This window comes from Trematomus bernacchii, unplaced genomic scaffold (genome assembly GCF_902827165.1).
Source record: "Trematomus bernacchii unplaced genomic scaffold, fTreBer1.1, whole genome shotgun sequence".
Taxonomy (NCBI): Eukaryota; Metazoa; Chordata; class Actinopteri; order Perciformes; family Nototheniidae; genus Trematomus; species Trematomus bernacchii.
In genome coordinates, this window is record NW_022987564.1 from 5,198,904 (window position 1) to 5,215,992 (window position 17,089).

General features: G+C 43.6%; 1 protein-coding gene across 1 annotated transcript in view; it reads right to left on the minus strand.

The window, feature by feature from the left end:
* Positions 1-936: 936 nt before the first annotated feature.
* The window catches only part of rftn1a (raftlin, lipid raft linker 1a), a 26,482-nt gene continuing 10,329 nt past the window's right edge, over positions 937-17,089 (minus strand). Inside the window, exons 3-10 of the mRNA XM_034124334.1 lie at positions 12,607-12,790; positions 8,983-9,091; positions 5,696-6,392; positions 4,891-5,094; positions 3,071-3,180; positions 2,762-2,865; positions 1,698-1,773; positions 937-1,389 (exon numbers count right to left, since the gene is read on the minus strand). Coding sequence (XP_033980225.1) covers positions 979-1,389; positions 1,698-1,773; positions 2,762-2,865; positions 3,071-3,180; positions 4,891-5,094; positions 5,696-6,392; positions 8,983-9,091; positions 12,607-12,790 — 1,895 coding nt within the window. The 3' untranslated portion in view covers positions 937-978. The remainder of the gene's footprint in view (positions 1,390-1,697; positions 1,774-2,761; positions 2,866-3,070; positions 3,181-4,890; positions 5,095-5,695; positions 6,393-8,982; positions 9,092-12,606; positions 12,791-17,089) is intronic.

Below are 17,089 nucleotides of genomic sequence, written 5' to 3' on the forward strand. Positions count from 1 at the left end.
TAGGTGGTGAGCAGTGCACCATACACAGAAAGCTTTTAACATCATTGTACTGAGGTGATGAAAGCTCAGAGATAGTTATCCCAATATCTGGCCAGAGAAAACTAGATTCCTCCAGTGACAGAATACTTTTTTATAATTATTTTGAACTGACTAAACGTTATTGTTTAGACCAAACACCATTTACATTTTGGAAAAGAGTCCGGCCGATACATACAGAGAATTTTAAAAGTCGGATAAATATGAAGTTGGTCGATGTCATTGTTCTGACCAACGTTTTTTGGTTTATTGTTAAATCCCTTAAATATTTGAATATAAAGTTGTGGTGAAGATACTTCATTGAGTGAAATATTTTAGAATTGAAGAATAGACTTACTGTTGACGAAACGACAGTGTGTCTTGAAGAAAAAGTTTCTTAATGACCTAAAAACTGTCTGCAATTTCGTAGTTATTTACTTAGGCCGGTAGATATATACAAATCTATAATAAGCTAAATCATTGATGTATCAGTCGTGCTCCAACCGTGTACGTCATACTCTGTCGACTTGTCCCTTTCTTGTTTCTATCTTTAATTATATACTCCATATATAAAAATACAGCGAGCCCAGTGAAACTCCCTTTTTAACGTTCCTATTACAAGAAAAGTATTAAAATACAACAAGAGAATTAAGGCGTGGACTGGAGGTGGTTCTCTCTCAGCCTTGCACAGATTCATTTCATATAATGACACATCAAATAGCAACAGTGACCCAAAGCAGAGAACTGCACAACACTTTCCCAAATCTGGGATCTACAACCTCAAAGACTCGCAACAGTACATCAGGACCGGGAACAGTATGACTACATCTGGGTTGTCAGGGGAACAAAAAGAAACTCCAGATGAACAAAAAGTTATTTTAAAAGGCATTGTTTTTGATCCTCTAAACAGGCTTCAGCTCCCACCGACCCCCCCCCCCCCTCGCCTGCTTTGTGCCCAATGTGTCAACAGACGCCTGAAAACAGCTGCTGCTTGATCCTCTCCTCTGTCTTCCCCTCCTCCTTGACCCCCCCGTCACTTCTCCGGCACACATCTGTCCATCTCTCCTCCAGCTCGGACAGCTTGATCTCGTCCACGTCGGTTTCCTCTTCCTGTTCCTCGACAGAAGCCCTGCTCCCCGATAAGAACCAGAAGCCCCTTTGATGGTGTGTATCCTCTTTACTCTCCTTTCCACCTTCGCTCCTTACGCTGCCCCTGCTCTTTCTCCCCTCTTCTTCTTCTTCTTCCTCCTCCTTTGAGTTCCTCCTCAACCTGTCCATCTCCGTCTCCATCAGAGGGGACATGTTCTCCCTCTCCTCTTCCGTTTCCCCGGTAGTTTTCTTCTTCGCCTTGCTGCGACCCCTGAGGTTGCGCATCTGAAACCAGAGAGATGTGTTTGAGATAGTTTTGCTCTTTGTGCCGACTCTCTTTCTTTCCATCTCTCCAGACACCTGCCAAACCACAACAAAGCCTTTCTCATTGATGCCTCTTTCCTGTACAGTTTGAGGTCATATCTTCGCCTATTATTAGACATTTATACTGAGTGTTTTTATTTGCTGTATGTCTCATATTTAGTAACAACTTTTTCAATGGCACCTTCTGTGACATAAAGCCTGTACCCTAAAGGCAAAACAGACACAAGTGACAGACTTGAGGCGGAGATGGAAGACAAAGGGGAACCAACCTTGAAGTCTTTTCTCTTGCGCTGCAGAACGGGTCTCTGAAGGAAGAGGATTTGCTTGGTCGACAAACTCCCGTCACTGCAGAAAGAAAAGAAACAGCACTTTTACCTGTTTTTGTTATAATCTGTCACTTTTGAAATCCAGATTCTGTTCGCTGCTGTTCGGAAAGTGACAGGTTACAAGACAACAGCACGTCAGCGACAGCGCTTTTGTTCGCAGCAGCGGCAGATATTAAAAGAGGTTTCATGTCGAGACGAGGATATGATCTTTATTTGTCAGATCTTAAACCATCTGTTCTGTGTATCTAAGCTACGCTGTCAGGCCTAATCCCAAAAACAACCAGACAGGCAGAGTCTAAGACATAAGAGAAAAGGCTGTAAAATCAACAAAGCACTAATTAGTCCTTAGTTGTGTGAATATAGAGAAAGGAAAGGACAGGTTGTTGTTAAGGTTGTTAAAGTGGAATCTTTCAGAGATCCTTTCTTCAGTAAATGCAAATATACAGCATAAACGTAAGAATCCTAGTTTGTAAGTAGTAGCAGCACAACATAGTTAAAGCTCAAATATAAATGTGGTCCCTCTAACTGATACATTATATATGACATGAAGTAATTAGCTAAATGTTTAAGCAGCATGCTTGAGATGTGTAATGGGAGAGGACAGAAGAAAAACCTTTTTGGACTTATGTCTTTTCTTTTTGGTGAAAAGTTGGAGCTTTTGAACATTTCTTGAAATGTTTAGAGGGAACTATAAATATTTAATGGAGTAACTCTGAATCTGAAATGTGTCCCAAATACACTTTTTGCTTTGTGTAAGATGTCTGAATCTCAAAAGTTTGAAAAACACTGGTTTAGTGCCGTAGAATGTGTTGAACTTCAACAAATGTGTATTATTATCCATGATCCTAAAAGTGACTAGAATTCTAAGCTGTCAAATAAATGTAGAGGAGTAGAGACTACAATGTTTACCTCTTACAGTAAATGTACCAGTGCTTCAAAAGTGTACTTAAATACAGTACTTGAGTAAATACTTTCCACCAGGGGTACGTTGGCGTGTGGTTCTGTACCTGTTGGTCTTCACAATGGGTGTGGGTAACACACACATCAGCCTCCATCCATAGGGAGCCAGAGACTGGAGCAGGGGGATGTAGTCTGTCTTCACCACAACTCCCTGGACATGAGAGACAGAAAACACTGAGGAAAAGGCATTGCGCACACACACACACACACACACTATTTTAACTCAGCCGTAAGCTCACTTGCTACATTCCTTCATCTCCACTCTTTCAAGTCATGTTTGACAGAAAGCAGCTTAAGCCTTCAGTCACAAAGGATTCCTCAAAGTGCACAGAGTATTAAAAACTCAAAAGACCCACATCAACAACGGTCCACTGCTCCACCACGATGGCGTCGTAGGAGGTGTGTGTGGCGTCCTCCGCGGAGCTCTGGAAGATGAACACACTGTCCACTGATGAAACGCCATTGTCTGGAGAAACGGGACAGGGTCAGATGAAGAGAGGAGGATGTATGCGAGTCAGACAGGAGTTACAAGCTCATCTCCACTCTCCAATCTCTCACTATTGATCCCCCTGTTCCCTCTGGCTTAAGCCTACTTATTCCATGGGTGACTGAACAGTGACTTATGGCATAAGCCGCGGACTTAACTCACGTCACTCCATGGATATCATCCATTACCCTGCAGTGGAGCGGAGGCTACAGCCCGAGCTGCTCCTTAATCTTGTCAATGCTGTGAAAGGTGAGGCGGTGTGGTGAAAAAGTTACGTTTGAGCTGCAACCATCCATATGTTTATTTGATAAGATCAAGTGAATGTGTTTAAGAGTAACTACACCCATCCATGGACTAAGACAGTCCAACAAAAAAAAATGTGTTAAAGGTCACCTATCATGCTATTTTTAGGCAATAGCATAGGTCTCAGATATATACAAATATATAAAAAACATGTCTATGAAGTGTTTTGCTCAAAATACCAAACACATCACCCATTCTAGCCAAGCCTCATATCGCTCTATTTCACTTCCTGTTTCAAAAGCGCTGATTTGGGGTAAAAAGCTTTAAAAAATAAATAATTGATAACAAAAAAAAAGGAGGGGGCTGAGCTCATGCGGGAGATTCTACCGGCAGATACTGCCGTGATGAAACGCCATATCATGGATTATCAAGGATTATTTCTGAAACAGTATGGAGCTCAAAGGCTTTCTCTCTTGCCGGTTATACCACAAGGTGAGTTCCTTTTTATTTCCTGCTTCTTCACACACATGCTCTGTGCAGTACAGGTTAGCTCTGAGTGTTAGCGATGCTAATGTGAACACCGACCATATTACGTCCAAAACAGTCGGGCATTGTTTCTGATGGCAACTTTCTGATAGTGCCGTGGGTCCACATTTCCGATATTACGTCATATCGGACGCAAATCTGGATCAGCTCCGTTGTACCCCCGTTTTTAGAGATTTGGGTACGGAGGAAAAGAGAGAGGGTTTTATTTTCTACCCCCCCAAATCGTAACAAGATGTGCTAAAACTCAAAATGTGATGTCATTAAATATAGAGTCTGAAACTGCTCCATAGACTCCATAATACATCAGGAAGTACTATATGTTATGCACTGAGAATACCAAGGGGAATATGCTGATTAAATTGGGACAATTCAAGTTTTAGAACCAGGAATACTACAATGGAAAAAGGCTCTTTTGGGTAAAAAGAAAAAACTCTGTGGAAACTGAAATCAGTCTCTCATTCATTGTCTACAGAACAGCTCTTTCCCTGGGCTATGGAAATAAAACATTACAATTCTTAATTCATGTGGTGTCCGCCTTATTGGTCCCACCATATTGGAGAACCCACAGGTAATCGTCCCCCAACTCTGCAGGTAACCTTATCTTCCCGGAGGATTTGTAGCTTCTTTAAGCCTGTATTCTTTTTGGATATACGACCCTCAGCTTTACTGTCTTGGTTCAGTCTTCTGTCTGTTCTCATCAACGTTGTTTTCAGCAGTTTTTGTGGGGGAATTAGACCAATGACCAAGATTCCATCAAGTGCTATTAAAGATTAAAGTTGAGTACTTAATGGTACATTTGCTGATTCGATGTTTCATGCTCTACATGTATGACTCTAGAGTGACAGCCCTTCAAAACGGACGACATATGCAGTAGTTAATTGCTATGGCCACAAACCACACCGTTATTGTCTTCAAGTTGGAAGAACCCATCGATGAGGTGCGCCCCGCTGGTGAAATGCTGAGTCATGTGGTCGAGCCAGTTTGTGTCGACATCTGTGATCAGCCCTGCTTCCTTCTGCACCTGCAGCGGCACCCTGAGAGAGTAGAACCTCAGAGAAGTGTTCAGCTCCTCCGTGTGGTTGTACAAGGCAAAGAGCTGCATCCCTACAGGCGCACAAACACAAAGCCAAAATTAACTCTGCATAATGAGGCTTTTTTATTCAATAACCCCAGTAGAAACAGGTAGTGGTGGCAGAAGTACTAAGATCTAAATTAGTATTACTGCAGTGTAGAAATACTCTGTTACACTCTGAATCCAAAAGTAAAAGTACTCATTGTGCACTGCAGGATTTACAATTTCAGAATACATATTTATTTATGTGTTTATCACTTTTACATTGAAGCTGGTGATGGTCGAGCTCACCAATAATAATCCTTCATTATTTATCAGTTGATTTCAAAATGTGTAATAATTCTAAATCTACAAAGTTATATAAATGATTGTAGTGGAGTAAAAAGTATCATTATGTGCAGCTGAGATTAAGTGGAATATAATTCAAAAGGGGCCTAAAATAGAAATATTATATATGCAAAAAGTGTTTGAGTACATTTACTCTTAATGCATGCTTTTGGGTAATATGAAGCTGTTTTGGGCTTTTTTCTGCTATAACAAATGCAAATGTCCCCTCTATGGGACTAATAAAGGTATTCTGATTCTGATTTTTAGTGACATTCCCTCACTGCAAACAGGAAACTGGTAACTTACTACCCTGCGCTGGCGGTGTAGCTGCATTCTCATCTTTCTCTGAACCCTTGATCCGGATATGGTTGTTGTTGTGCGTCGTCGCTCTGCTCTGCCCCTCTGTGCAGGAGGACTTTCTCTCCGTGCCTCGATCCAGTTCAGGAGAGCTGGGCCAGCTGCAGGAGCTCGAGCTCTGTCTGTCTGTCTGATTGGAAAGATCCAAATGTTTCTCTGTGGACTCTTGGAGGTCTGGTAGACGGCCTCTCTGCTGTCTGATTATACCTGCAGCTTCTGGAGGGCTGGGACACAGCGGCTTCACCTGGGCTTCTGCTGGGTTCTGATTTGAACGCTTAAAAGCTGTGTCCACACCGCTGAGATGTTGGTTCCTTGATTCTAGTGACTCGTTGAAGATTTGCTCACTGGCCTCCTCTTGGTCGAGCTCTAAACTCTGGATGGGTTTCAGAGGAATGACGTCTCTTGTCTCGTCGTCCTGTGTGTAATTTTCTACACCTTCATGATCTAACCCGGGCTCATTATGATGTGGTTCTGTTGGATCTGTTGGGCTGTTTTTGGCGCTGAAGGGATGTCGGTGAATAGGTGAGGGGCTTGAATGTAAGGAGGACAGATTCTCAGGGTCCCAGCTCCCTGAGTAGCAGGGTCCTCCGCCTGGCTGCTGGAGGAAGCCCACAAACATCACCCCCTGCTCCGCTACATCCTGGATCTGTAAGGGGTTTAGCATAACCACAACATTAACTCACATTAGAATACATTTAGAGATGTGGAAATGTAAAAATACTCGTGTATGCTGCTCTTGCTCTTTTGCACCTTTTGCATATCATGTATTTTGTTTTTGCTATGTTTGTAAAATGTAAACTTCTTAAATGTTTTATGTGAGGGACTGCGGATGGAAATGAGCTCAAAGCTAAATCTGACACTGTTACGCTTGACACATTTGAATGTTTTAAGTGTTCATTACTGTGCATTGTCCCTGCCAAATAAACGGTTAAATAAAAAGGCGTCTTTCAAAGCAGCACAAATACATGTGCTCTGTCTCTTCTTCTATAGTCAGACAAACAAAGCCTCATTTACACACAAACAAAGGCTGACGTACGCACAGTAGATATTCAGCTAAATAACAACCTAGCTAATCATCTGCAAAGATCAAATATTCAAATGACAAAGGGACCTCATTATCTCAACGCATCCGTGTATGTACGCGTACTTTGCCTGTGTGTGTGTGTGTGTGGGGGGGGGGTTGTGTGTGTGTGTGCCACTCCCTCCCGTGGAGCACTGGTGGTTAATTGTCAGTTGATATTTGAGCTGACAGTTTTAGACAGGCTCGACGGGAGAGAAATCAAATTGCTAACTACCACCAAACAATAACGAAACACATCTTCCCCCATTACCCCACTGCTCTTGACACTTCACTCAACCATACACACGCAATCACATATATTAACAGTCTCTCCATTACCAGCCGACACCCTCGCAATTACACAAAGTCACACAGTTTTGATCTGATGAGTACGTCCCGAGACAGATTGAGAGTGGGTGGGATGGCGAGGGCTTGAGAAATTGAAGTATAGAATTTCAAAACTGAACACACACACACACACACACACACACACACACACACACACACACACACACACACACACACACACACACACACACACACACACACACACACACACACACACACACACACACACACACACACACACACACACACACACACACACACACACACACACACACACACACACACACACACACACACACACACACACACACACACACACACACACACACACACACACACACACACACACACACACACACACACACACACACACACACCAGCCTGTCACTCTGCCTGCCCGGTGCCGCTCCTGGTTTCTTATCTCGAACTCTCTCTGGCAGCTTGTGATCCGATTGGTTATTCATGTCACGCTGCCGGAGCCTATCACATTATATTCAGTGATGTGCATTTCCATCCAATCAGGTTTCCCTTTGTGCTCTATGGGTGTTCAGATGCAAATCTATTCAATAGAGCACATTTTCATTTCCCATTGTGACTGTTGGAGAATTCATGAGCATGGAGACCAAAATTGAGTTTTACAGCTGATAAATGCCAGTGATGACGCTGTGGTTGGCGGGGTATCTTAGGGTTACGTCTCATTATAGTAAACCATAGCTCTGTGACCTTCCATTCATTATAAAGGTCCTCCTTCTGTTCCCTAGTTACACGATATGGAGCATTGTCACATGAGATGCAACTAGTGGGGATCCATTATTTGAAAAAAATGTGAAGGAAAGGAAATCACTGTTCTTTTCCTCCTCCATTTATTTTTTAGAGACAGGGTTACCATATGGCACAGACAGGCAATTACAGACAGTTGCCTGTAGCCCTTTGAGCCCCATAATGTTTCTCCACTGTCACAGCAGCAGTGTTGCAACAACATGAGAGACACACAGGAAAACAAATACAGAGAAAATCCAAGGGGGACCCGGGGTGTAAACAGATTGTTTTTTTCCACATGTTTTTTTTACTTTCCTGCAAACATGGCAACATCAGTACATCAAATCCATGTCATGGTGTGTACCACCCAACCTCTCATAACTCTATTTTGTTCATATAGTCACACAAAATAAATACAAATTATTCACCATTGTTTCTTTAGTATTGTACTCCAAGAACATTGTCAGACAACAGTTTACAAGGAGAGGCTGTTCTTCCCACATTCCTGCAACCGTATACTACACAACAAGTGGAAACTCAGTGTGTTGTACTACTGCAGCAGCAGCTAATGTAGCATTGAGAAACTAGACCCAGGAGTAGACTTCATAAAGTCTCTCTGCTTACCTACATGTTTTATAACTACAGTCATTTGTCTTGACCAAATGACCAAATGACCAAATGAAGCTGACTCAATGGACATTAGCCAGCAACTATTTTTAGTGCCACAGATATATTTGGCCTCATATAACTATAAAACAGTTTCCAATTGCAGTTAGAGAATATGGTATAGCCATAGTTGAGGTTTTGGAATACATATTGAGGGAAACAGCATCCCTAGTATGTTCACATACAAAAGTGAATCTAAACTAGTTTTTTTCTTTTAAAAGGAAGCATGTATTGCCTGAAACCTGTTTTCACTAAAAGGCCTTTCCTCTAAGTAATTGTGGCGATGTTAGGCCCTTTACCCTGTTTACCTCATCGTTAATACCATGTTGCGCAAACATCCTATTTGACCTTCCCTAGTAATTACAGTAAAAATACTTAATTGAATGCTAAATAATGAACTCACCCTCTTGACATAGCTCTGGATGACTTCTGGGTCAGCAGCCTGGTGACTGGCCACACACACATCTGTCTCCAGGCGCTGTCTCGACCACCTCAGTTGGCTCTTCTCTGAACTACAGGTTGAAAAATTCGAGAATTTAAACAAATATTCAGTATAAAACATTAATATGTAATTTAGTTCCCTTCATCTCTGCTCCCATTAACCAAAAGTGTCCTTGTACTGTTATTATATTACATTTCCAGGCTGTCCATTATCACCAGAGCAGTTCCACCACCTACAGACTACATGAGATTCAGGCACACATGTTCACGACTACTCATTGACCCAGAATGATCACAGGAGAAATATAATGGCAATTCTGGTACAGGCTGACTTTCCCATTAAACGGGAGCACACATTCACCATGATCACAATAGACTTATTAGATAGAAAAAGGGACTTAATTTCCTTCTTCTCCCACTGCAAGAGACCATCATAAAAGCAGCATTCAGATACGCCTCTTCACATTTGGATTGAGGTCAGTGGGAAGGCCGTGGTAATATCTTGTGCTCTCAGGCGTGAGTGACACTCGCAGCTAGATTTGAAACAGTACTTCTGTCAGATTTTTTTCCTTTCATTTTTAGGGTTTTTGATGAAAGGGGATGGCGGTGATGGGGAGATAAAAGGCGGAGTTAAAAGGCGACGGAGGGGGGCGAGGAGGACAAAAGAAAAGGGGGATCAGCCATCGCTAAAGGAAGCAGATGAAAGGATGGAGAGATGGTTTCTCTCTTTCAGCGCGCCGTTCCCCTCTGGCGAGTGCTGATGATGCAATCAGCCGTCTCCACGGTGACAGGTGCCAGGAAGCAGCAGGACCACTTGGCAGGAGGGGCATCAAAGGAGCAGCCTGGCACCTGTGTGTGCGTGCGTGTGCGTGTGCGTGTGCGTGTGCGTGTGCGTGTGTGTGTGTGTGTGTGTGTGTGTGTGTGTGTGTGTGTGAATGAGTGTGTCTACAATATGCTATTCCTTAGATTCACATTATAAAAGGCACACAGGAGGGTGCCAAAAACTGTATACTTAGCTAAATAATTCCTTTAATTGCGAAGAAGTCGAAGAAAATAAATTGATATCATATGGAGGGAACATATGTAACTATGTTTCTCTTTGTGAAAACCCACAGACTGATCCACAGGGGGGCACTTTTGTATTGAAAAGTTTTTGTATCAAAGCTAAATCTGGCACTCTATAGCATCATTTAAAGTAATGTAGATTACTTGCACACGGTATGTTTCGGAAATGTCTGTTTTAGGAAATTCTATTGAAATTGCTACATAAATACTAGGGTATAAGATACCTATGATTTATATGGAACATTATCTTTGTTAGTTATTTATAGAAACGTTACTAGCCAAATAGTCCATCCATCCATCCATCTTCTCCCGCTTATCCGTGGTCGGGTCGCGGGGGTAGCAGTTCCAGCAGAGAGCCCCAAACGTTCCTTTCCCTGGCCACATCAACCAGCTCTGACTGGGGGATCCCAAGGCGCTCCCAGGCCAGCGAAGAGATATAATCCCTCCACCTGGTCCTAGGTCTACCCCTCGGTCTCCTCCCAGCTGGACGTGCCTGGAACACCTCCCTAGGGAGGCGCCCAGGTGGCATCCTTACTAGGTGCCCGAACCACCTCAACTGGCTCCTTTCGACGCGAAGGAGGAGCGGTTCAACTCAGAGTCCCTCCCGGATGACTGAACTTCTCACCTTATCCCTGAGGGAGACGCCAACCACCCTGCGGAAAAAAACCCATCTCGGCCGCTTGTATCCGCGATCTCGTTCTTTCGGTCATGACCCATCCTTCATGACCATAGGTGAGGGTAGGAACGAAAATGGCCGGGAAGACAGAGAGCTTTGCCTTCTGGCTCAGCTCTCTTTTCGTCACAACGGTGCGGTAAAGCGACTGCTGTACCGCTCCCGCTGCTCCGATTCTCCGGCCCATCTCACGCTCCATTGTTCCCTCACTCGAGAACAAGACCCCGAGATACTTGAACTCCTTCACTTGGGGTAAGGACTCATTCCCTACTTGGAGTGGACAGTCCATCGGTTTCCTGCTGAGAACCATGGCCTCAGATTTGGAGGTGCTGATCCTCATCCCTGCCGCTTCACACTCGGTTGCGAACCGATCCAGTGAATGCTGAAGGTCGCAGACCGATGAAGCCATTAGAACCACATCATCTGCAAAAAGCAGTGGTGCAATCCTTAGTCCACCGAACTGCAGACCCCCTCCCCCACGACTACGCCTCAAAATCCTATCCATGTATATTACAAACAGGATTGGTGACAAAGCGCAGCCCTGGCGGAGGCCAACCCTCACCGGAAATGGGTCCTTACTGCCGAGGACCCGGACACAGCTCTCGCTTTGGGAGTACAGAGATAGGATGGACCTGAGTAGAGACCCCCTCACCCCATACTCCTGCAGCACCTCCCACAGTAACTCGGTCATACGCCTTCTCCAAGTCTACAAAACACATGTAGACCGGATAAGCATACTCCCAGGCCTGGGAGTAGCCAAATAGTATTAATTGCAAATATCTATATTCTCTCTCATAAACGTACGTTTATCGTTTTTACCACTTAATATTAGCATGTTAGTATGCTGACCTTTAAAATCAAAAGTAAAGCTGAGGTTTGGGGGCACATTAGGAAGATGTATTGGGTCATATACCAAAATAATTGGACAATTTGAAATGTTTAACAGATGATGGCACTAGATGAGAGAAGTTAAAGGTTTTAAAAGGTCATTAAAGTTTTTATAATTCATCCTGAGGGGAAAATGGATGTCTGTAGCACATTTTGTAACAATCCATCTGGAAGATGTCAAGATAGTTCACAGGATAAGTGAAAACTCTGACCTCCTGGAGGCACTAGATGAAAAGTCAGGGGATCACCAAAGTAATTAGGATTCATCCTGAGGGACACACGAATGTGGAAATCCATCCAATAGTTGTTGAGATTTTTACGCCTGGACCCAAAAAATGTCCCAAAATTGCCATCCAAAGACGTTGCCATTGCCAAAGCCATTAGCAGGAAAAAAGATCCATAATTTTGGACTCAAATTGAAACATAGCTACAAATCCAACAACAGAAACTCTGCATGAACGAATATAGATTTTGTTTTGAGCAAATCTGTCACTCACTTCCACGACGTGATGCAGAGAATAAAGCTCAGCTTGCATGCTGTACTAGAGCTGATAGCAGGGATGTATGAACATAATGCTCTGCTCAAATATGACGTGAATATTGATGTTTTCTCCAGAAAATAACTGGGTTATAGAAACCAAACACAGACGCACAGTACAGTATATTATCATGTATAGTCAAAAGAGAAAGAATTGGGACAAGGAGCTAAAGTTAGCCGGTTTTTGTGGCTGACTCATCTGCAATTAATTTTGCATCAAGGGAACGAGGTGAGGCGCAGAATTGAGCTCGTGGTAATGGGTCTCAATTGGCTTCCTTGTCAAAACAATGAAGTTGCAAAAGCTGTTCTTACCGTTGTGTAAAGTGGCTGTAAATCATCTATCTTAATCAATTTGTGACAGAAATCCATCTATAAAAAGGTGGCCCTCATGCTGAAAAACAGTGTGTGTTTAGTTTGTGTACCTTGGCGTCTCTCGGACCAGCACGGCCCGGTGGAGCTGGCGCTGGATGTGTGCGTTACGAGGTCCGCAGGGATGGACAAACGGGTGGACGGCGACCAGGACAAAACCCTGAGCGTAGAGCTCCCTGACCTGAACAGGAAGCTCTCTGACGGAGGAGAGACAAAGCACCGATGACACCGGCACCTCTGGAGGGAGGAGAGGGGAGGGGAGAAAGAAGCATATTAAGAAATGGACATGACAGGTTACAAAAGAGGCTGAGGGGAAATTGGTAGAGAGGAAGCGCTGGAGCAAAGAGGAAAAAGGGAAGGAAAAAAAGAGAGGACAAAGGGTGTAAATAAACAGAGACAGGGCATGTTTCATTATGATAATTCCCCCTGAAGAACAACACATGGCATCTTCACGCTAAATCTGAAACTAATTACACCAGAACTATTAGCCTTTGTCTCCACTGTCACCAACAGCCTGTTTTTTGGGAAACAAACACATGGAGGCAAATGTGCAACGACAAAAATGCAATTTCTCATACTGGAAAATGCTCTTTTGAACACACACTCATCAACATCACAGACTAACACATTTACACCTACAAAAAACAGGCGGTGGAATATATTAAAAAAAGGCACATACATCAAAAGGATGGCAATGCTATCACAGTGAGGTATTAGCAGCCATCGCTAACACAGAGCTGGTTCTCTTATTACCAAACACAATGGAGAGAAACCCCCTTTACTTCAGTGGAACATGGTTAGCAGAGCTTATCGTTTGGGAGCAAACTGTCACGGCAAAATCCACGAGGGAGAGCGCGCTGTTTTGCTAGAACCACCCTCTCAGGGTCAGTGCATTGTAGTTAAGCTCCCTCTCTGTTCACTGGCTTTTAAGGGAACACGTGCATGTGTTGCTGTGTGTTTCTGTATCGCTGAGTGAAGCCAGGTGTGTGTTTAGAGGGAGAGAGAGGAGCGTGGAAAATGAGATGAGAGAAGTGAAGAAAAGGGTGACACAGAAAAGGAGAAAGCAGTTAGCAGAGTCGTGTTGGAGAGAGAGAGATGAGGCTGTCTGTTTGTGCCTGAATGCTTGTCATCCTTTCCCATTCAATCTCATTTGCATGGGTCTGGGGAAGAGAAAATAACCTGAATAAATTAGCTAGACCCACACAAAACACACACACACACACACACAGAGGGAGAAAAAAAAAAAAAGGATGTGCAAGCCATCTCATTTTCAATTTGTTCTCCATCATGAGGCCTGTTCACACACACATATGAGAGGCTGGCCAGCATGCGAGGACACAAGAACACACACGCTCCTGACTTCTATCTCCGTTAAACAATGGGAGGCAAAACTCCCTGAGAAAATCCAACCATCACACCACACTTGGCATAACTGCTTGGAACCATGAGGGCCTTTCATCAAGCAAACACTTACTGTAAACGGGTGTGTGTGGGGACTTATCAAAAGCAGTACAGTGATGATGATAACAATAATAACAGCTGGAGACTGGGGTGGGGGTGGCGGGCGGATAACAACGATCCTGTCACCGTAAACAGTCATTAGCCGTCATTAGCCCTGCGCGGCTGGCACTCACCCACCGACGAGACGCGGGCAAGCTATCGCAGCTAATTCAGGCAACGCAAACAGAAGTTATGAGGGTGTTATTCAGCGCTGTAGGCTGGGAAACAAACTTCATTTATACTGTCTGCCACTGTGGGATTTAGAGGGGAGGCTGCAATTCCGCTCCAGAACGGGAACGGCTCAGGGCAGAAAAGCCGGGTGGAGTTTTATAGTGCCAGCAAGTGAGGGCAGGGGGGGTGTAGACGTGCACAAAAGAGTGTGCATGCATCTGGAGAGTAACCTGGAGATGTGTGATGGAGTGTTTGTGTGAGTTTGAGGGTCAGGGAAGAGAAGAAGTGGAAGAAAAGTGCGAGGATATACAGATCATAGAGCGTGGTATCGGCTTATTGTATGTTTAATTTGATTTTTAAGCCCTTTTTAATAGCTCAAAAAGGGAAAAAATCCCATTACTGTGGTTAAAACAAAACTACAGTATATACCGTTGTTGAGTTTTATTGAATTTGATTAACTGAAAAGTGAATAAAACGAAAATGTGCACACTCCTCAGAGGTAAAAAGGGGACAAAATGTGTGTCTAACCCTAGAAATAATGGAGTCTTACTGCTATACAGAAGTAATGTTAGGGTAACATCAGTTCAGTTCAAATGTAGTGCCTTCTCTCATCAACTCCAGACACTTTAATATCATCATCACCCATACATGCATGTTTAAAAGGGAGATACAGACATTGTTTCTCAGGATGCTGCAGAGCGGCTGTTCAGCTGTTGATCCCCTCTGCTCTGCTATTTCAGTCCCCACCCGAAGCTTTGACGACACGACAGCCGCCATGTGTCGTGTGCGACGCTTCACTTTTTGACCCTGGACATCACAATCTGCATTTGGAGTGAGAGAGTCATCCTCATTGCTATTGCTGTTGCTGCTTGAAAGGTCTTATTCATTCCTTGCACAAAATCCCTGAGTTTCAGTGTATGACTGTAAAGCAAACATATATCCAGTGGTGTTGTGTGCCCCAGTATCTCAGCGAGTGTGTATGGACCATTTTTTTTGCCTATGTGCGTGTGTGAATGGAAAGAAAGAGTTTGCACTAAGCCTGCTAGGTGATGCATGGGGATTACTACTCACAGCTACCCTCAAGGCTTATCCCTCTGCTTGCTGGAGGTTCACGTTTATTTAAATAGCCTTCTAATGACTTGCAGAGGTTTTAGGCTAGGATATATGCCAAAACAGTGACTATAAAATAATCAGCTTCCTGTAACCAGGAGCTCCCTACTGTTTTTGGGAATGCAGCCACAGACTAGGAGAGCTGTTGGTCAGCATCTAAACTTTGTCAAAATGGCGGGGCTGATCTCTTCAGAAGGCCGCTTTACAGAAAACGTCTGACTCAAATGTTGGACAAGTACAGTAGAAGCAGGAGGGAAAAAAGCAGGTTTGCTTTGGTGAGAACACAGTGTGGCACTTAAGGCGCATAGATTATCGTGTACGTGTGATGCTGTGAATCTCTCAGCCATCTTTGACTGAAACTGCTCAAATGCAGGAAAATGATTTAATGTCAGATCAACAATCTTTCAGAAAAAAAATGCCTGGAAAAGTGTGTCAGGCAGCAAAGATCTCGCAAACTGATGGATTTGCACGTCGCCTGCTCTCTAAACCAAATACATCACACACCCATTCTGATAGCAAAGATGTACCGCATAAGGCAGAGCGAACATATATCAGCCTTTGACAGCAGAGGAAATATGTATCAGAGCATTCAGGTGTGGATCACGTACACAGCAACACGTACACATACCTCCAGACAAAATAAAGTACCCCACAAGTATACAGTAGCAAGAAGCCACACAAACACCCGCCCACACACACACACACACACACACTGCTGAGCATTAGCCACATGTTGCAAGTTTTAATGAGCCGAGTGGGTCTCCCTCTCCGCAGGGCGGCAGAAAGTCATCAGCAGAGTTCAGCTCCTCACTGTCTGCTCCATAGACCGGTGTTAGTCACGCAGCATCGCACCTCACATACTTCCTCACACATCTTCAAGATTCTTGACTCTCGTTCTCACACCTACTCGCTCTCGAGGCACTCCAGACCTCGCTGGTATCTCTCCCGTTTTTTATGCGCCATCCCTTATCTCACCCTCTGTTCTCGGTTACACCACCTTTGTCCTGCGTGACGTCCCTTCCTCCTTTTTCCTGTTCCGCTTTCTACATTCTGATTTGCTCATTATCCGAGCACAGCTTCGACACAAAGGAGGGTTAAAGAGTCACACCTGGCTGTTACTTTTCATACTCAACATTCATGACGGCAAATCAAGATGAGCAATCAATGTTAAAAAGGGAGTAATGACAATCATGGCACCTATTGTGAAAGTGGGTGTCAAGATGCAATAGATTGGCGATTGTAGAGTAATAAGACAGCTCTGTAGAGTAACTCAAACTCAAATAAATGGTCCATGTGTGAAGCGCAGGCCGGACATTTTCCCTCATCTTCCCTGTCTTCACCGCAGGGTCGCTCTGACCCAGTGAGAGCAAGTTGGGCTGAGTCACTGACAGAAATATCTTTCAGCTAAAGCACTCCGGCAGTAAGAGCAAAGCTCATAAAACAAAGGCTGACTCTATATTATCAGCTACAATGTTTCTGCCGAGTTTTAATCGCTCGCCAGTCAGAGGTCAAGTTACAAACCGCACTCCTCTTTATTTTCCACATTAAAATTGGAAAAGAAATATCCACCTAAAGTCTGCTACTGCGGTATTTTTGACCTTTTTTTAAAGAACATTTTAATTATCCAGAATTGTGTATATTGTTTATATTTGATATACTATTTTTCATTTTCATTTTATCTTTAATTGTTAACTCTTTTCCACTTTTTAAGTATTTGTATTGTAATGTTGAGCACACTGGTCCTGTAACAAAATA